The sequence below is a fragment of the Cheilinus undulatus genome, linkage group 22 (assembly GCF_018320785.1).
Source record: "Cheilinus undulatus linkage group 22, ASM1832078v1, whole genome shotgun sequence".
NCBI classification, from domain to species: domain Eukaryota; kingdom Metazoa; phylum Chordata; class Actinopteri; order Labriformes; family Labridae; genus Cheilinus; species Cheilinus undulatus.
The window spans coordinates 11,373,629-11,394,481 of record NC_054886.1 but is presented as its reverse complement, the minus strand read 5'-3'; the positions used below and the strand labels follow the sequence as shown (position 1 = coordinate 11,394,481).

The 20,853-nt window shown below is 38.4% G+C and overlaps 1 protein-coding gene across 1 annotated transcript; it reads right to left on the bottom strand.

The window, feature by feature from the left end:
• Positions 1-1,356: 1,356 nt before the first annotated feature.
• On the bottom strand, positions 1,357-19,803 carry si:dkey-183c6.8 (protein O-GlcNAcase). The gene is made up of 17 exons (XM_041779883.1): positions 19,767-19,803; positions 16,848-16,899; positions 14,218-14,315; positions 13,860-13,990; positions 13,590-13,761; positions 13,374-13,472; positions 12,775-13,044; positions 10,466-10,552; positions 9,806-10,266; positions 9,516-9,690; positions 7,133-7,192; positions 6,936-7,021; positions 6,698-6,802; positions 4,825-4,916; positions 4,529-4,718; positions 3,778-3,937; positions 1,357-2,547 (listed from the first exon to the last, which is right to left on the bottom strand). Exons 1-17 carry the CDS (start codon positions 19,801-19,803, stop codon positions 2,411-2,413), a joined length of 2,412 nt encoding a protein of 803 aa, XP_041635817.1. The 3' UTR covers positions 1,357-2,410.
• Positions 19,804-20,853: the final 1,050 nt, after the last annotated feature.

Sequence of the window (20,853 nt, the reverse complement as noted above, 5' to 3'; positions counted from 1 at the left end):
CTCAGATCAGGAGAGCCACATCCATTTCCAGGGGCGGAGTCAGACAGCTCAGTAACATTTAAAGCCACAGACAGAAACAGCTCGTTCTGGGCAGGGCTGAAACAGAGTGGTTTTTAGACATACTAAAATCCTAAACTGGAGTGTTTTTTCAGCAACAGACTTCACAGGCATGTTTTGGGGACCTGTGAGACCAATATAAACCCGGCATTAAAGGTTAAAATATGTCCCCTTTAAAGTAAAATAAGGCATTAAGGAGCAATGGTGGACTTATTTTAAATCACTGTCTGCAGCGGCCTTGCCAAGAAGTGTTGAGACAATAATCATGCAATTTTTGCAATTAAAAAAAATTTAGTGCACTAGTTGTGAATTGAAGTTAATCACGATTAATGCGATTAATCTTGACAGCCCTATTTACCTACTGTTGTTATGAAACTGCTGACCAAATGACAAACACAGATAGTTGTGTCTTTTACATGCAATTCTTTCTCATTTTCTAAAGGATTTTTTTTTTTGTTGTTGTTTTTGGCTTGTGATCTTTTATTGTGAATTCCCTCACAATAGTGACATGGTTTCATAAAAGAAGAGATATACAAAAGTTCCTCCCTCTCAGTGTTTTATCAGAGAAAATAAAAAAAGAAAAATTAGATATAGAAATATAATTACTTGCACAGACAGTACTTGTGTTTTAATAATAAACATTCAAAGTTCTACATACTTTTAGTTGGAGATGCTTTTGTGCTTTTATTCATATGGTTGTGTGCATGTGTGCATGTATGTGTGTTTGATCATGTCTTAAATCAAAGGCAGAATAATGCTTACAAAAATAAGACACATATGAGGCGGACACTTGACACTTTGCATACTGGTCATGCTTACAGTACAACGAAACAAGGGAGAGGTATCTTTGCAAATCATCCTAGTGTAAACTTTAAAAGCGTCTGTCATTCTGTGAATATTTATGCTGAATGTCTTCAATGTATCCTGCATGATTACCTCTTGCACAGATACTTTTATTTCTAATACATCATGCATGCTATTGCAGATTCTTATTTTCACTTTTATGTTCTAGCTACTGGACCTGACAAAAGTCCAAAGATGTTCTTCATCAATATGTCATGTCAGAATTAAATCTGTCTAGTGTGGGCATGTAAAAAAAAACACACAATGTTTATTTCATGCATTTAGACATTCATTTAACTAATACAGTGTAAACAGTGAGACTTTGTCCAGCCTGGTGTAGAGAGATTTAGTTAGCAAACAAAACAACAGCTAGGGAACAAATTATCATGATAATAGAAGTTCTAATTTGTAAACAGGGCAGTGCAAACACTCAACATTAGCATCTTATTCTTTTTACATAAATGAGGGGATAATTTGATCTCAGTTTAAGGGTTTAGCAAAACGAAATACAATTATTCCATTCCTACCCACCCTGCACCTCTTTGTTAGTTAGTCTGTAAATATTAGGGACATAAGACGGTGAAATGTCTCAGCCAAATGCCTGGTTACCATGCAGTAACTAATCCACAAACAGACTGTGTTTGACTGAGAAGCTTTCAAGACATTAGTTTGAAAATGCTATTTTAACACCTTGGTTCAAGTGTTTCAGATTTTATTCTTGTACTGGATTACAGGTCAGGCCAGATGAGAATAAAAACTCTGAGGTTTACAGCTTATATCACTTCAGTAGGGCAGTTCCTTTAGACCCAGTCCTTTCAAAATAAAAGAGTGTTTAACTCAGTGTTTCAGGCTCTAGTGGATCTCAATACTATATCCTTCCTGTGACCATTTAATACATTTTTTATGAGATATTTAATAGCATCCTGAAAATCAACATATGCCTTCTGAACAAAATGCTCACTCTCATGCTATTCTGTTTCAGATATTATAAGTGCATTAGGGAAAAGAATTACTGCAAGAAATTATCCCACTTACAGGAAGTTTAAAGGAAAAACACTGGTCTGCCTATATATCTGACAGGTACCGAGCAACATTCATGTAATCCTACAACTCACGAGAGTTTGCCACCTGATCATGTCCGTCTTTTTAGTGCTATTTTGATAGTAGTAAGCTGCTGTAAACTTAAACAAACATACATCTCCATGAGATTTTCAAAAGAGTATGAGAGTTAGAATCCTAACATCCCCATCCACTGAAGCTCCAAACTCCTAGATTATCTTATCCCTCAGAAATCTATTGGTTCATCCAAAACAAGGAAAGGAATTCAGGATTGTCCTTAAAAAGGTATTCTAAATACACCAACTTCTGTCCAAACATATCCACCTCTAAGTTGAACAGAAGTCAGCATGGTTCCTAAAACATATGTCTTGTATGAATGTGTCTGCCTTGTTTTTGCAGTTCTCTATATATTTTTTAATGTTATTTGCTTGTGTGTGCATGCATATGTATCTTAGAGCAGCCGGCCCAGCACCACTCCTTCTCTGCTCCTGGCTTCTCCTCTCAGGATCTCCAAGAAGCCCAGTTTTGTCAAGAATTCCAGCCTTTGACGGTCTGTTGGCTGAACCTCACAGAACACACCCTGAGAACCTGATGTTTCATAAAAGAAGTTATGTTGTAACATGAAAATCAACTTTACAAAAATATTGGATTATATCATTCAGGATTTATACATTATGTTTACATAGATCTGGAAATAAAAGCACTTAATTTAATAGTGTGAAAACAGTCAACTTTACTTTAGAGCCATGCTGGAACTAAAGTTGGGATTTGGCTGGTGTTTAACTCTGAATTCAATATTGAGAGGGGACTCTCAAAAAGAGCTCTATAGAAATGACATATATGTACCTTTACATCAGTGGTACTCAACCTCGCCCTACTCAGGACCCAGGTGAATTAAAAAATCTTAATGTAAGAGCCAAAATAACACCTTTTATCACCCCTGACTTCCTTCCATAGCATTTGTGTTTCTAGTCTTAAGAGATAAGCTAAGCATAACAAAGAGAAACAAAAATGGGTGAAAACAATGGTGAAAAGCAGTTAAAAGTGGCAAAGGTAGCAAAAATACGGGTCAGTAGTTGATAAAACACAAGACCCAATCAGTAAACCTCCTAGAAAGACATTACAATGGATGTCTCTCTTTCTTGCCCCCTCTAGCTCTTTGATATTGCTGGAGCCAAAACCTTGTATCTCCAAAATCACAACTTTGCAGAAAATGGAATAAATGTTGTATTTTTCAGTTAATTTAACACAGAGAGTCACTTTTGATTGCTTTATAATTTGTTAAAAACCCACTGACAGATGTAGAGGGTGACCAATAGCACTGATTTATGAAAAATTGAGATATGAGGTTTTGGCCCAATGTCAGCAATCAGCAAGCTTACATGCAATGGCAATGGTAATTTTGGTAATTTTACTGGGAGCAGCTGCTTGACTACTGTCAATATGTGGTAAAAAGACTGATTGATGTGACTTGCATTTCATAATTTTGCTAACACTTTTTCATTATGTATATTTTTCTAAGCTCTTTTAGACTTATAAACGCCACAACTTGCCACAAAAGAGCCAACTGTGGCTCTAGAGCCACAGGTTGAGTGCCACTACATTATAAATGTATAAATAGAGTTAAAAGTGCATTTTGTATTTCCATATCCACACTTAGTTGTGTAGTTTGTTGTTCCTGTTTTTGAACTCTGAAATTAAATATATACATTAACAAATCTAATTCTTTAAAATCTCCATTACCAAATAAAAAGCCAGAGAAGATCACTTTTTAAAGCAAATATGACATACAAACAATGACCCACACCCTGTGCTCACCGTTTGCCTTTAGTGCAGTGAGAAGGGCACTGAGGAGGGTTCGGCTGATGCTGACATCTACCAGCTCAGGCAAGGCATCCAGGCGCAACTGAGAAGGAAAGTGATAGAGGAGGGAGTCCGGGTAATCTCCCTGGTCCTCCTCCATCAGTTTTATTAAGTCCTGCAGAGGAAAGTATGGGACAGAAGACTGCATCACAAAGTGTTGCCAAACATGTCATTTAAGTTAAAAAGAAATGTTCGCATCAGAGTTCATTCTAATTACATGGGTAGCTTTCACGTTATTTTACTAATTGCACCTTTAAAAGATACAACTGACAAAAAAGGGGGAAAAAACCTTGTAATAGTTTTGTATCCAAAAGGACTACTCTAAAAAAATACTTCAATTAGTTCTTCCACAAACTGAAGAGAGAATTGATACTGAAAGAAAAACTTGGATATACATGTGCATCTTAATGAATCAGAATATCATCTAAATTTTTTTATTTTAGTAATTCAATTCAAAAAGTGAAACTCTTATATTTTATAGATTCATTACACACAGACTGCTATATTTCCATTTTTTAACTTTATTTTTTTTTTTTATTTTAATGATTTAAAAAAAACTGGTCCGGCATTGTTAATATAACACACTTTTTGTTGGTTGTCTTTAACCTACCTCTATTTTAAGGCAGGAACCAGTCTGCCTTTATCTCACTGTATGTGAGCCTGGGACATAAAACATAAAATTTAAAGCTAACAAAAAGATATTAACCTGCGCATTAGGGTGTGCATTACCCCCTTTGGGTGGGTATTTGTCCCTCATAGCAGGCAGCCAGCTGGCCTGGCAGCGCTTGACAAAGGAGCGGACATCCAAGACGCCCATTACACAGCCACACACACCCAGCTCATCCTCCAGGATAAAGCTGTACTCTGGGCATAATGCCAGGTATGGCCCAAGAAATCTACGGAAATGAAAACCAGTGGTTTGTCACATTTTAAAAAGTCATGTGATTTGATAAATATTAGACACATTTTTTTCCAATGGGGAAAAAACACACAAATACACACCTGTCTCCTATCACATCTGGATGAGCAGGACTGAACCCTTGACCATCCTGAGTCCTGATGTGAAGTTGTTGCACCATCTGATACAACTCCACCTGCAGGACATGAATGAAAAAGAAAAGAAACATGATAAAATACAATTGTTTTATGTTTTCATTTTCATTACCAAGTCTATTGGGTCAGCTCTTTACCCACAGATGATGTATGAGTTATAATTTTAAGGTCTTTTGGTTTAATTTGCAGCACCTTTACACTTGGACACTAACAAGGATGTCAAATTTCATCAAGACATTCCTACATAGTTGGAGGATCCTTTTGGCTCAAAAAACACTCTACATCAGGGTTAATTTTGTCAACTAAAACTATGACAACAAATGTTCAGCAATGTTGAATAGTTCAACAAAATGTTTGACCATGTTCAGACTCAGTGAACACAACCTGGCCTTCGAGAAGGACGCCATCGACAAAGATGGGTCCAAAGAAGGGGAAAGTCTGTGCACCCACTGCAGCCAGCAGCAGGTTGAAATGGAGCTCTATTTTCTAACCTTCTGCCCATTGTACAATGACATCAGAGACAAGTTTTTTTTACACTTTTCACCAGAAAGCAACACAATTCACCAGGGTGAAAAATAAACAGAAGCTTCCATAGCTGCTGGGGGGATCAACACTGTGCAAATGTTGCAGCACATTATGTTAGAATTTCTACCTTTTTACCATAATTTAGAGTTACAACTTTTTTCTGTTATTACCTCCGCCAAAGAGGTTATGTGATCGGATGGGTTTGGTCGTTTGTTGGTTAGTTTGTTAGCAGTATAACTCAAAAAGTAATGAATGGATTTTCATGAAATTTTGAGGAAACGTCAGAAATGGCATAAGGAAGAACTGATTCGATTTTGGGACTGATCCGGATCACCGTCTGGATCCAGTCATTTTTTAAAGGATTCTTTACTATTGGGAGATAGGGCTAATGGCGGAGGTCTGCACTGTTACCACTTTACATCAGGAGATGGCGGACATGAGTAAGTTCAATCCCAGCAGCATGTTTTTGGTGTTTATATTCAAAGCTTTGGAGTTTATAGAGTTTGAAAGATTCACGCCCAGTCGAGGAGATGAGTAGGAGCGTAACAGAGAGAACGACAGCGAATTGTAGCGAGAATACTCTCAATGCTGGGAGGAATAGAGGAATATTCACCCTCTGCCATGACTTTCAGTCGTCCGGTGAGACCATGGGTGCTTCTGCCAGTCCACACATAGCGAAGCCAACACTTTGCCTCACCGTGTCTCCACTCCACCGGGGAGGGAGTAATCCGTGAATTACATTTTGGGAGTGATCCGGATCACCGTCTGGATCCAGGAATGTTTTTAAAGAATTCTTCACTAGTGGGAGATAGGGCTGATGGTGGAGGTCTGTGCTCTCTGAGTGCTTTTATAGTTATGTTTATTATAAATTGCTTTGGCAATGAAACCAATTGATTTCCATACCAATAAAGCTATTAGAAATTGAAATTAATTGAAATTAAAGACAGACAGATAGACCATTAAGTTTTTAAATCTAAATTTCTGTAGTAAAGCACAATTAATCCTATCCTTTTTTCTGCATTTAAAAATGTCCCTATTTTTTGACAGGTAGATTGAAGATTTTGACATGAACTTAACCACAGAAAAAGGAACTTGATATGGAATGGAAAAGGAAAAAAGGGGACAGTAAAGAGGCAAGTGTTTGATAACTTAAGGTACAGATGACTTTTGACTTGTCCACTGAGGTGTCATGTGTTTTAAAGAGAAAATGCATGCAGGAAGACGCTGCAGTGGCTTTACTAATTATTCAGACATTTTGTATTAACAAAAGCATGCATATATATGTGATTCTTTTTACCTTGTCTTTGCTGTGATAGGGCCTGATATTATAGAGACGAGAGGTTGGGAAGAGAGGAGGAGGATGAGTGAAGAGTTCACAGCTGCTGCCTATCGGAAGAAGCATCTACAAAATACACAAACAACCAAACGAATACACGTAGGCAGATTTAGGAAGGAAGCTAAACCTCAGACAGTTGTTAACATGAACAATTCTTTGTGAGGCTCATGCAAAGTTATGATGAACAAACACACCCTACCTGTACCTCCCCAGACACACCCCCTTTGAACACCCATGGTTCTGACTCCATTCCCAGTAAGTCTGCCCCTGTAGCCTTTCCACACCCTAACACAGAGAACCAAATATCATTCTAGTAGCTTTAGCTGGTGAAGTACATATCGGAAATGTATTGAAATGAAAGATTTCAGATGGACACAAGAGGTCATGCCTACTCACAATGCAAACAGTTCTTCCATGTGCCAAGGGAGGAGCCATCACTCAACAATACTCGTCCATCTAAAGGGGGGGGGTTGGGTACAAGTAACACCAAAACATGTTTTCCAACTGTATAATCAAGAATGCAAGAGCATACTATGACATAGTACAGCAGACCATACTACACCAAAGTAGTACAGCATAACCCCATTGCTTAACATGTCACCATGTCCATCTATTATCATTATAATAAATGTAGAAGTGAACCTGTTACTCTGCAGGAACAGAAAAATTTGTTTGTTTTCTCAAGGGGGCAAGAAAGAGAACAAAGGCAGCTCTGGCTGGGACATTTGATACTTCACAAAAAACTCAAGCGCAGAATGACTGGGAAGTCTTCATAGGGCCCTCCCACTGCAGCACACGTCACACACATTAAAGGTCTTTGCTACTGGTGGGCGCCTTTGACCAACCAGGGAAAAGAAGTGTCTGGATTTGTGATGCCTAAATGTTTGTAAAAATGTCAGGTTCTTTCTTTCGTTTTCAGGAGGCAGGTTTAGTAATCAACTTAGCTAAATGTGAAATCGGAAAGGGAATCGAACCTAAACACATACTGAGCTTCTGACCTTGTCAATGCAGCCCTCAGGGTGTTGCTTTATGTGCGTCACCTGGCCTGTGTCTACATGATGAGTTATAAAATTTGCCAAACCAGGAGTACCTTTAAACAGAGGTCTAGATTGGTCTAAGAGCTGCAACACATCAGTTCTCTGATCTGAAGTGAGATGAGTGAGTAACTCACTGGGACAGGCCAGGGCACTGGAGTTCTTCAGCCTAGCTGTGACTCGCACAACTGACCCAACTTCATCATCTTCAACATCTTTCTAAGATACCAGACAAACACCAGAGGATGTGGGCTACAACACCAGGCTTAAAGGTACGCCTAAATCTCATCAGATTTTATTTTGCTTTTAGCTGCCTTTAAATTACTCCAGGCCAAGTCACAAGCGTTATGCAACCAGCAACTGAAAAGATGCAACACTCCACCTGGAGCCTCTGCTGACCCCTCAGAATGCAAAAACTGTTCTTTAACCATCTTCAGTGGTCCTATTACCTGATGTCTATAGAAAAGTTCAAAAGGGCAAAAACCTGTGGCCTTGTTCACAGAGTCACGAATTGCATACAACAAAAAGGGCATAGCGACATACCAGTGACCTGAATAACTCACACAATAGGTCTTAATCATGGCCTTTAAAGTCTGCTTATGCCTTTCAATGACCCCCCTGGGACTGTAGATATGCTGATGACATGACCTGCTTAACCCCGAGTTCACTTCCTGGAAAACACCACAAGTAAAGTTGGATCCACAATCATGCTGAACTTCTCGTGGTAAACCCACCAGAGAAAAGAAGTGAAGCAAAGCCTCAACAATGAACTTGGTCTTGTTTGATCTCAAAGGCACAGCTTCAGGAAATCGAGTGGAAGCATCCATAATAGTTACGAGTTACTCATTCCCTTTCTTAGTTTTTGGCAAAGGCCCAACACTGTCGTGGTAAGTGTTTTAAGTTGTTTGACCAAAACAAGTTGATGAAACTCCTGGAAGTTGAAAGTCTTTTTTTCCTGCCAACCACCAGTCAAACACAACTTACTGCTGTCCAGCCAAATCAAGGAACGACTCGGCAGGTTTTCTAGGGTGCTGTCACGTTAGGATGTATTGATTAGAACCGCCCCACAATTCCTTTCCTCTTTCACACAAGCAGCTTGTGTATGCACTCAGTCTGATACTGCAGTATGCACGTAGCTGGTTTACAAACCCGCCAAGAAGGAGAAAGAAGAAGAAGCCACCACGGCAACCATGTGAGCTCCAGGCTATGTTCAGTTCACCATTAAATGGATTTAAATATTGAATACACACACCTTTTTTAACATATTGCATGTAACATCTAAACACACACTGTTTGCACTTGGTGGTCAATAACAAAAACCAATTAATATTGGCTTTATATGAGGAAAACTCACTTGCAACCACAGAACTTCAAACTTAGATGGTATTAAATCATCTCTGATTTTAACTGGAATATGATCTCTTACATAAAATGCCACGCCGCAACCAAACGGCTTTCTATCCCTCCTAAAAATACTTTATCCCTACATCCTTAGAGCTGCTCCAGCAAATTTTGAAATAAGATGTGTTTCAGTTTTCAATATTTATGCGTGCTAATTATAGGTTAGGTTCTTCCTGGGTAGGTTGGAAAACCTTAACATAAAACCAACTTAAATCCACCTTTATCACTGTTAATACCTATGTGTCATTTTGAAAGCACTGATGATAATAGTCACAAAACAACAAACTAAGGAATAAGACATTCCAAAATGTTCTGGCACAACTGCCCTCATAAAAAACACTCACCCAGCCAGGATATGAATGCTTTTGCCACCAGAGCTGTGTTTCTGAGGTCCCACACGTATGGATAAAGGTCATACAGCACAGCCCTGTTCGCCCCACCCACCACGCAGCAGTGCAGTTGGGCTATGTCTTCACACAGTGAGAGGAACCTGGAAGCCCGTCCACGCCACTCATCAATCTGATGGCATACACAAGTACTTGCAAAATCACTCACATTCTATAAAGCTAGCATTGACGGAATTTAAAATACATGAAAAAGGAAGAGGAAAAACATAAAAGAAACATAGACTGACCTTCTGAGAAGGCGCCTTACTGCCATTTGCGCTGACAATCTGGCAGTTTGTTTTTAGCCAGGCCAGATCCTGCAACAATTTCTGGGCAGAGAGACCATGCTCATGGGGCAGATAATGAAGACCAACCAGCAGTCGCACCTGAGACTCACTCAGTACGCCATTTCTACCCTGGGCCTTCTGTCCCCTGCCTCCAGTAGATGGTCCTCCAGGTCTGTGACCTGAAAGCTGTTGATTTAGCTGACAGGGCTGACTCTGCCTTTTCCTCTCACCATCTCGTCCCTCCTTCTGCCCCTTGACTTTACTTTGAGAAGATGAGGATAAACTGAAGCTCAGGGGGAAAACAGGAAGTTTGGCAACAGCAGAGAGTCCTTTTGAGGTGGAAGTGCAGTTAACTCTGTCAGGAGCTTTGGAGTGAGAGTCTGGGGCAGAGGAATGTTGGTCTGTTCGTGTGCTCTGCCGACCTGTCATGATTTTAAAAAAGAAAGGTGAAAAAAACAAACATTTGTTTGTTACTAGCATTAATTAATAACAATAGCTAAAGGCATTTTTGTTAAGCAACCTTGAAAATTTTGGTAAGCAGTCATTAGTGCACGGCTGGTTATACTGGTCAACTTTAAAGTCATAAAAGTGATCACAAGGACTGCAATCATTGTGTTTTACCTGCTTGAAATGGTTGATTGAGTTCCTCCATCCAATCACATATTGCAGCAGAGAGAGCTTTATCAGGGCAATATTCACACTCTTCATCTGAAGTATATACAATATTGTGTTACTACACGTAATGACAGTTGACTTTTTCACCAAAACACATCATGTAGAAAAAATCTCATATCAGTTGATTTTATCAAGACATGTTAAAGTTTAAATTGATTGTACATTGATTTCCTATTTTTCATATCCATGCATAATTTGCCATGACAGTCCGATTCTTTTCCAGGACACAACTTAATCATTTATTTGCTGTTCTATTCCTGTCAGTCCATGAACTATATTGATAAATCATTCAGTTTTTTTACAGGAATAAAGCTTTAACTGCAACATTTATAAAGTTGAGTATATTTTCAGATGCTATTTATTGTACTGTTGCTGGTTTTACTGCTATATCATGATGTATTCTTCACTGGAAAATTGTCTAAATATTGTCTTTCAGTCCAGTTGGAACACACAACATAAAAGTTAGATCCCTCTCATACAATAAGACCCACATGCAGTAATTACTATAAATACAACAAAAAGCTAATCAATGAAATTTACACTCATAATAAAAATTCAGTTTTCCCTATCTGTGTGTAATCATGACCCAATTCACCCTGTCCTCTTAGTTACCATTGGCTGCCTGTCAAGCTTTCACACCTGCCATGTCAAATACGGAGAAATCAATAGAGAAGAACTAATATACTTGTGAAATCTATATTCACTATTAACAAGGGCTAAACATCTTTTTGTGATGATTTTGATTTGTATTTCATATTGAATATGAATTATTGCACTGAAGGGAGTGATCATTTTTATGTCATTCTCATATCTAATAAGAAAAATGTACAAAAATAAAGAAAGTATGATTTTTGTACACTATCAAAAAAAATGGAACATGATTGATTGCATGACATGAAATGCTTAACATCTGTGCTACCGCAAAAAAAAAAAAAAAAAAAGGTTTTAACTGGTATTTTGACACAAATTTCAGGTTTAAGAAATACTGCTCCGTACCTCTCTTGTGGATCCAAAAATAGGAATTTTTAATTAAGGAGTATTTAGATACAGTGTAGAGTTGTCTACTTTCCTCATCTTATTTTAATTTTTTTCTTCATAGCCAATAAATGCCAATAAAAACAAACATATCTCATTTAAAACCATATTCAAAAGTGGCCTGATTCTGATTCGAAAAGGTCAGATTCAATGTGACTTGCGCTGTTCACACTGTCAGAGAAAAATCAGACACGAGTCACATGTGAGCAAAAAAATCAGATTCAGATCCCTTTTAACTGCAGAGTGAACATAGCCACAGAGTCACATCCTAGAGAACAAGTCTACTTGCTCAGGGCATTCTGGCAATTAAAGCTTGAAGCAGCAGCCATGAAGGTAATTTCAGCTGTGGGAAGAGCTATCTACAAGAGGACAGCAAACAATTACCTACAGGGGACATTTTTCTCTCCCTATGACTCCATGATGGTTAGATTTTTTTAGTTGTAAATAAACAGGAGTTACAGTTGAGTTCATCAGCTTATAAGGACTTAGTCTGGACAATCATCAATGGTAAGTCTCAAATTAAATTTGAAATTCCAAGTTTTAACATGGTGTCTAACATTAACAGACTGGTTTGTTGCTGTGTTTTGTGGTAGTAGCTAATGCGCTAAAAGGCTACATGAAAGCTAACATGAAGCTAAGTGTTGGTGTGTTAAACGCTAGCATGTATTTTGCTACTGAATGTATATGTCTATGGAACAACTGATCACGCTTTACATTATCAGCTCATGTTTGGACAGACATGTGAGCCTGGCAGGGCAAACATATGGAGGAACACCATTGCTCTGTACAGCAGGGTAGGCCAATCTATCACTAAATTTAAAGCAAGCATTGGGTTGGCTTTAATTACAATGTGTTTAGCCTATTGCTAGCTAAACTGAATCACTGCTGCTGCTGCTAATGTGGTGTTCTACAATGTTTTTACATAGTCACCATCTCTCCTCTTGATTTTTCAGCTTTGGTAAAGTAAAGAATTATAAACAATGCAGTATCGGCTGTCAGATTTGCAGGTACAGTAAGAACACCGCTTTGGCATACTAGCTTCTGCTGAAAGCTTGACAGACATCCTCTTACTCAGCAGCATCATCATCATCATGTGACAAAATATTAAATATTTACTGGGGACATTTCACCACAAATAAGTGGTACAAAATGTGTCTTTAGCTGCTTTTCCCATTTTCATGTACCCACTGGGTACTCTTGCATTTGCATTGCAGACTCACCTTCTTTCTCCTGTTTTCCACCTCTGTGCCAGCTTCCCAATGTGTGGAGCGGGATATAATTAGCTTCAAACTCGCAATTGGGGTTGAGTAAAAGGCCTCTCAGATGGCTCCTTAGTTGAGGCTCTCGGCCCTTAAATGGTCCCAGGAAGAGACGCCTTGAGTCATAGTCGTTAGCATGCAGGTTGTCCCAGATGAGAGGGGGACGCTGAAGGACACACTCGACCTCAGCCAGGCAATCTACAGTCAGCTTTCTGGAGATGACTTTACTGCCTGTGGGACCGAGAGTGAAGAAAAAAGTCACATGTCACATCTAAATCTGAGGAAGACGAAGGAGGACTGAAACCAATCAATTACTACTGGTAATTTTTACTTCAGGGGGTGACTGGCTCAGTAGGTACAGTCGTTAACCTACCTGATGTTTCCTCAATACTATTAAGCGTAATTTGCTGCTACTGCTGTCTCAGTTGCATGTGCATGTGTATAGATGTGTCAAGTTTCTTGTGAAGTATGAAATGGCCAGAGCTGAACGTGTGAATGGGTAAGCTGTATTGTCTTGAAGATAAATATTGCATATGTTTTTACATGTACAGGTATCTCACCTGTCCATACCACGGTAATGTTGGGCAACAGGTCCTCTCCAATAGTCTGCAGGTATGGAGACTTTAATACACTGGGAGAACACAGTGAACTACAGTACTCTGGAGGAAGACAGAATTAGAGGTATTTCTCACAGTCAAGCTTCAGTTAAAACAGCTCATGTTAAATATTACGATGGTCTGTAGACTGAAAAATATAAACATTACAGTTCCCCTCACCTGTGGGACAAAATAGGAAGATGGGTGGTTCTCCCAAGAACCGATAGATCTCATTGGTTACAGTGACCTGAGCATGTGCAAATGAAGAAAAGGCCTCACTGTCAGCCTGGCACAAGGAGTGATCAATATCATCAAAGAGAATGGCGAATGCCTGGCAACCCAGGTTGGATACCTTGAGAAACAGATTTGAGTTGGTTATCATAGAGAAGCAAAAAGTCAAACTTTAAAAAGTCGCTTTGGTTCTTTAATTATTGCTATTTTGTCATTTACTTGTCTCAGCTTGCGTTTGAGTAGAGTCAGGTCGCAAGAAGAAGAGAAGACAATATCCTGACCAGGTGAGAGGGCATAAATGAATCGCAGGCCTCTGCTTTTGGCTTCCAATATAAGAGTTCGCAACTGACCTACAGTAAGAGAGACAGGAGACATACAAATGCGACATTAAGGCAAATGATCACAGGTTGCAAGACGTGGAGAATTACAAAATTCACCTCACATTTCAAAGCTCAAGGCCCCAACATTAAACTTCACATAGTACATCCCAAATCTCTAATTTCAATTTTGTTTTCTGAATGCTGGGCTGACAGAAGGATGGACTAACAGACAAATGGTCAGGCTGAAGAAATATTACCTTCTTCCTCAGGAGAATAGACTTCTCTCCATAACAGTCTGTGTTTGAGGTCATCTTTTGGTCCATACAGGTAGGTGTTTAAACCCCAACACTGCATCCTGGTACAGGAAGAAGACATGGTTTGAGCTGATGTGTTGATTTAAGTGCAAGTAGACTTCAAGTAGCCTGGCTCAAAGCCAGTGCTATTGTATGTGTCAGCAGACAGAAAGAAGAGACAAGTAAAGCAATATTATGTTATCCAAAAATCTAAAAATATACATATCCCTTCTCAAACAAGCAGTCTATCAGGGTTTGCATGCACATTGGTAGCTAATCTCGGAGACTGTAAAAACTTGTGTCTGTGAGGCCTACTTAAGCTGCTTCTTTTCTTTCCATCCATCCATTTTCTTCTGCTCTTCCAGTCATGATGGACGTGCTTGACAGGATGTCCAAACCACCTCAACTTGATGTCTGAAGTCCTAGCCCTATCTTTAATACTGAGTCTAGCCACCCACCAGAGGAAAATAACGTTCTGGCTGCTTGTATCAGTGATCTAATTCTTTCAACCATTACACAAAGCACACAACCATAGGGGTTGGGAGGCCTGAACTCCTCATTCCAGCTTTAAGGCTGAACCCAGCGAGGACAACCCCATTCTGCCTCTCCTACCAGGAAAGGAAGCAGCAATTTCTGGGACTCCACACTTGGTTCACCTACTATCACTGGTGTAAGAGCACAAAAGCTAAAGAAAGTTAATTTGAAATGGGGCGGGCTCGAGGTTTGCTTCTTGTTAACATAAGGCTTCTTGCTACTCTTCTGTTGTGCAAGATTCAAAATATGTGTGATGAGGGTTTGATCGGTTCGACTGAGCTCTGATTTGCATGTTTGCACAGCAGAAATTTAAGAAGACGTTAGCTCTTAAGGTAAAAAGACATCAAGATTGGCGCGCCGGTAGTTGAGTGGTTAAGGCGCATGCCATATACGCAGGCGACCCAGGTTCGAATCCGGCCTGTGGCACTATTTCCTGCATGTCTCTCCCCGCTCTCTCCCCTGTTTCCAACTCTATCCACTGTCCTATCAAATAAAGGCAAAAAGGCCAAAAATAAATCTTTAAAAAAAAAAAAAAAAAAAAAAAAAAAAAAGACATCAAGATTCATTAGTAATCACATTTAAAAATATGGCCATATACATACTTGCAAATCTGTGTGTGCATTTGCAAATAGTTTTGCAACAATGATATGTTCATAGAGACGTCCAATCAACCCAGAAATGTTAGTAGTATATGTCTAATTTATTTGAGTATATTCCTGTTGTTAAATCTACGTACTTTACTCTATGCATCAGAATTATACACAACCAAAGTGAGTGTAAACTGTGACTTCAATCTGACTGAGTAGACTGACTAGGTTGCTCTTTAATAGTAACACTCCTCTGATTTAAAACTCTTCTTCTTGGATCAAAAGAGAAAACATAAACAGATGCATACCGCCACCTTAAGGACTGTGTAAGTAACTGTTCACATAAGATACTCTAAGACACAGGTGTCAAACTCAAGGCCAGTGGGCCAAATACGGCCTGTGGAACAGTTAAATCCGGCCCGCAAGATGATCTCATATTTCTGTTATAACTGGCCCATCAGTATGAGGTCTGCAGATTTCATCAAGTATAAAAATGTGAACTTATCCTTGATGATTTAAGAAATCTGAAAATGTAAGGAGTAAAACTATTTAGAAAAGAAGTCAGGAATGTGGGAGAAGTGATTAGTTTGTGTTTTAATTTCACATTTTCAATTTAGCATCTCACAATTAGGACTCAAACTTAGGATTTTTACTTTTAATTTCATACTTTGAGCATTTCAACTCATAATTTTGACTTCTCATACAATATTTTGCACTTTAAGATTCATAATTCTAATTTTAAAGTGACATTTTGACCTTTCTGATAAATTATTTTGTATTTTACCTCATATTTTCAACTCCAAACATTGACTTCATAATCCCAAGGTTGGCCTTTCAGACTGAAAAACTAAAATTTTGAATCATATTTTTACTTTTAATTTCATGAATACAATTTTATTTCATATTTTGACCTTTTAAACCCATGATTTTGACTTTTTTTCCTAATATATTTGCCTTTAAAAAAAACATTATTTTTCAATTTCAATTTCAAGTTCGTGTTTTGACCTTTTTGAACTAATAAATTTACTTTTCTCAGATTGTGAGCCTTGAAACTTATCTTTTTAACTTTTTAAATGCCAAAATCGTTTACAATAAGTACAAGTTTTTTTCTGTATTTTATCACAGGTGTAGCAAGGTTGACAGTTTATGCTAAAAAGGTGACCCTGTTTGGCCCTCAGTTTAGTCTTGAATCCAGAATCTGGCTCCTGCTGTGATTGAGTTTGACACCCCTGCTCTAAGAGGAGTGATTTACTAAAGTGAACCATTTTATCTTTACAACTGAATGTAGACATTGTGAATTAGTGCATTAATTAACTAAAGACACAACAGCTGAGCTCCCATTAGAGCAACACTGATCAACTTAGTACCGCAAATGTGACACACGCCTGTCATGACATGCATACAATACAGTCCAGCAATCTTGCCGACGCACAGCAACAATCTAGAAGCTTCTAATAGTGATGAGAGACTTACCACCGAAAGAGAACCTTCCTCTGATCCATAGACCAAGGTCTTCCATAAAAACCTGCAGAGGGAAATTATAAGGAAATTACTGCATATTAGAAAACTACTCATTACACACACATGTGCTGTTAAATAATAAAATATAGAGGTCATCATAAAGCCTTAAAAAGCATTACTGATATAGATACACCTCTGCAGTTTACAAGTTTATTTTTAGGAAATGTAGACTTTCAGATTAAGAGGCTATTAGTAGACGGTGGTTGCTTCCCTTTGTCCCCTACATTGTTATTGTAATTTTATTACCTTTTATTACTTTTTACATTTTCATTACTTTTGCCCCTCTCAAGACTATTTATGATATGTTTTGGCTGATCTTGTGCGCACACTTTACCTCTCCCAAGCAGTCCTTAGTTCCTTATACTCAGAGCTGGAAAAAGTATTATACTATCCTGTTCAAGTAAAAGTACAGTTACTCTGGGTGAGTGGAAGTAAAGGTACTGTGCTATAAATCTACTCAAGTAAAAAGTAAGTCATTCAAATTGTACTCAAAGCACTGACTAGCTACTTTTGATACCCAAGGGGCTTTCACAGTGAAATACGACCTGTCCTTAATGTGCAATAACAACAAGAAAACATGGACCTCCAACCAGGATATTTATTATTAGGTTTGACCAAACCTAAAGTAAAATGCAACAGCTGTTATGGGAAGAAATATGGAATCATTCTCTCACTATGTGCATGTACTGACTGTCACGTGTTGTGAAAGCCAAACAACTAGTCGTCTTCATGTTGTTGGCAGAAATCTTGGACATCCTTGTTGTGGCTTTAATTTTTCACTCAGTACTCGATGCTTTTTAAAAGTGTAATTACATACAATACTTAACTCAAAATATACTTGACTCAATTACAGTAATTTGAGTAAATTAGTTGCTTTCGATCCCTGCTTATACTTAAAGAAGGAAATACTGAATTGCAGAAGAAACTCAGTTACTTTTCCATGTATATGCTGTGTACTGCCTCTGCCTTTCAGGACTAAAAGCAAAAAAGAACAAAGAAAAAAAAAGAATATATAAGTCCTTCAACTATAACTTATCTGTTTACAATAGTACGCTTTTATTGTTGGTAGAAATAGTCTTTAAGTAAATCGAACGTTTATGATCACTGTGTTTAATAAAAAATATCAGTGTCACTGATACTGAAGAAACATTTTACTGATTATAAAATGTAATATCTTTATGGATTAACACCCAAATCTGCAGGGAAAATTCACAAACAGAAATTATGAATAACTAGACGGGCACATAAAACATTGGGCTTTTTTGAAATACAATTTTCCCTATCTATTCTGTCATGACATAGGCATAATTAATCTGAAACTCTCCATTACATTTTCTGTAAAACGGGAGAATCTCAGTGTCCCACTCTGATAGAGGGAGAGGTCATTTAACACATAGTGGTAACTAGGGCTGAACGATTTTGGATATAATAATCTAATTGCGATTTTGTCCCCCAAAATTGCTATTTGATATGCGATTACTTCTGAAGTTCCTCATCTTATGTATTTTCTCACGAACATCAGCATTAAATCATTCTTTATTAAAACCAACATAACATTACATTAAAGGGCTGAACCATTTTGAGAAAATGAGTTATTGTGATTATTTTGACTTGTATTGCAACTTGTATAGGAATTCTTGTATTTAAGGGAGTGATAATTCTTAGGTCATTCTCACATTCAATAAGAAAAACGTACAAAAATGAAGAAAACAAAATTTTTTGCATACTATTCTAGAAAAAATGGCACTTAAATGACTGCACAATATGTAGTGGATAACACCTCTGGTGCTGCAAAAAAAGTTTTAATCTGCTATTTTGACACATATTTCAGGTTAAAGAAATATTGCACCTTCTGCAATTTGAAAATTGCAGCGGGACATTGTGCAATTTAATCTAATTTGCAATTAACTGCCCAGCCCTGGTGGTAACACGTTCTAAACTTGAAAATTTGCTGTCAATATGACAGTTTTCAGTTTTTGGTTTTGTTGATTGAGTTATTTATTGGATGTGTTTTATTATTTAGATAATCAGAGGTGGCACAAAGTTAAATTCAATTTGGCCCAAATTTAAGTGAGTCTGGTTCATAACCTGTTGGTTATAGTATATCATGTTGTTGGTTACTGAATATCTGAATATGCACGTGTTATTATTTTTGCTGTCTTGTGATTTTATAACACAAGGAACACTATTGTATTTCAAGGGTCAAAACTTCAGGCATGACTCCTTTTTTTCTTTTGTGTGTGTGTGTGTGGGTGTGTGTGTGTGGGTGGGTGTGTGTGTGTAAACTGAAAGAAGAGTTAGTAAGTAAATACACACTTTTAATGCTGATATTGTCAATGATTTCTTAGTTTTCTGCAGTTGGAACCCTATTTTGTGACTACTTAGCTATTTCTAATACTAGGTTTTCTCCCTCCTCTATTCAGCATCTATATCAGCATCATATTTTATCAGTATGCCCATCTCAAGAAACATCATCACAGTCTCAAATCTGTTCTTACCATCATTAGCTTCATTCCCAAGCCAAACTATCATCTTCACCACCAGTAGCCACATTAGTTACCGCTAGCATAATGGTCATCCCCAACATCCCCACCATCATCATCATCATCGTTTCAGGACTTATTATTAATACTTTCACCGCCTTCTTCGTGAGCTAGCACTTCACACCCGGATGACTTTAGCAGCCCACCAACGCCGAACATTTCCACAAAATTAGCTGACTCCACCACCATCTTGCTCCCCTTACCAACAGAATGTAATAAAACGATACAAAAATATAGGTCAGCCCGTGGTTTGTTCAAGACCATCGCAGCATGGAATGACGAAAATGACATGATCAAGGAGGTCAGGGATGAAGGCGGCCTCTCTTACCTTCCACCACCCCACAGAGAAACTGCATCTTTTCCATCTGGTCCGCCTCCTGCTTTCAGCCCCCCTAACGAGCGATGGGAAAGGATGTGTCCGCCGCGTCGCCCTAGATTTCAAAGATGTTCTCCATGTTTCTCCTCCATCTGCCTCAAGCTACTCTCACACATCCTCCTCACGCAGAAGCTGTCTGATGCATTCAGGAACTCAGCGGCAGCTCCGGCCTTCGAGCCTCCTAATGTAGAGCACAGAGAGGTAAACGTGGAGAAATGCTAGTAGGACAATGCTATCATTTATGTGGTTTAGAAGTGAAAAAGTCAGAGATACAAAGCTTTCGTATTGCTGTGGCAGAGCTTTATTCTCTTGACAGTTCTTTAAAATCAGGTTTAAACTCATCATAAAAAATCACAGAGAATTTCGATTCGTTAAGCAAGAAAAAGACTTAAACTAGCCCTTTTACTACCATAATGCAGGGCACTTGTCATTTCAATTTTTACAGAAGACTTTACATTTGTAATGTTCACTGGAATTTGAATTCAGTTTTATTATAATGAAATATGTGCACAGGAGAAATTAGCATTTTCCTTGATGGTGATTAAAATTACACGAAAAGCACTAAAGTATGCTATGTCTTGATTAACACAGGGAAAGGGGTCGCTTAGCCTACATGGAACTGATGTAGCACGGCTCTTAGAAATCTCATAACCATGGTAGATAGAGCAGCGCTTTCTCTGCTATTCAGTAGAGTTTCCAATTTTATCTCTTGATACGCAAAGAAAAACATAATCAAAGCTAGCTGACTGCCAACAACACTTACATGGAATTATTAGTTCGACATAAATCAAGTTTTTAAAACTCTTTTAAAACAGTGTTTAACTTTCCGTGAGCCATGAAGGCAGCATCAGCCTCCGCTGACAGCCTCCGGTCCGCACAGGCGCACTGGCCTTCTGCAAGCAATGCGGGCTTGTTGTGGGCGCGCCAATGCAAGGTAAGGGGAGAGAGAAGCGATTGATGGCACTTTGGCATTTTGTGGAGACCCCCTTCACATGAAAAAACCTGAAATGGATATTTTTTGTGTAATAGTTTACGCCAC

Coding starts and splice junctions, on each gene's coding strand:
- si:dkey-183c6.8 (XM_041779883.1), bottom strand. CDS start 19,803: ATGGAAAAGATGCAGTTTCTCTGTGGGGTGGTGGAAG. Junction 16,900..19,766: donor TCTCTGTGGGGTGGTGGAAG/GTAAGAGAGGCC, acceptor TTCCCTCTGCAG/GTTTTTATGGAAGACCTTGG. Junction 3,938..4,528: donor ATGCACACCCTAATGCGCAG/GTTAATATCTTT, acceptor TTTCCTCTGCAG/GACTTAATAAAACTGATGGA.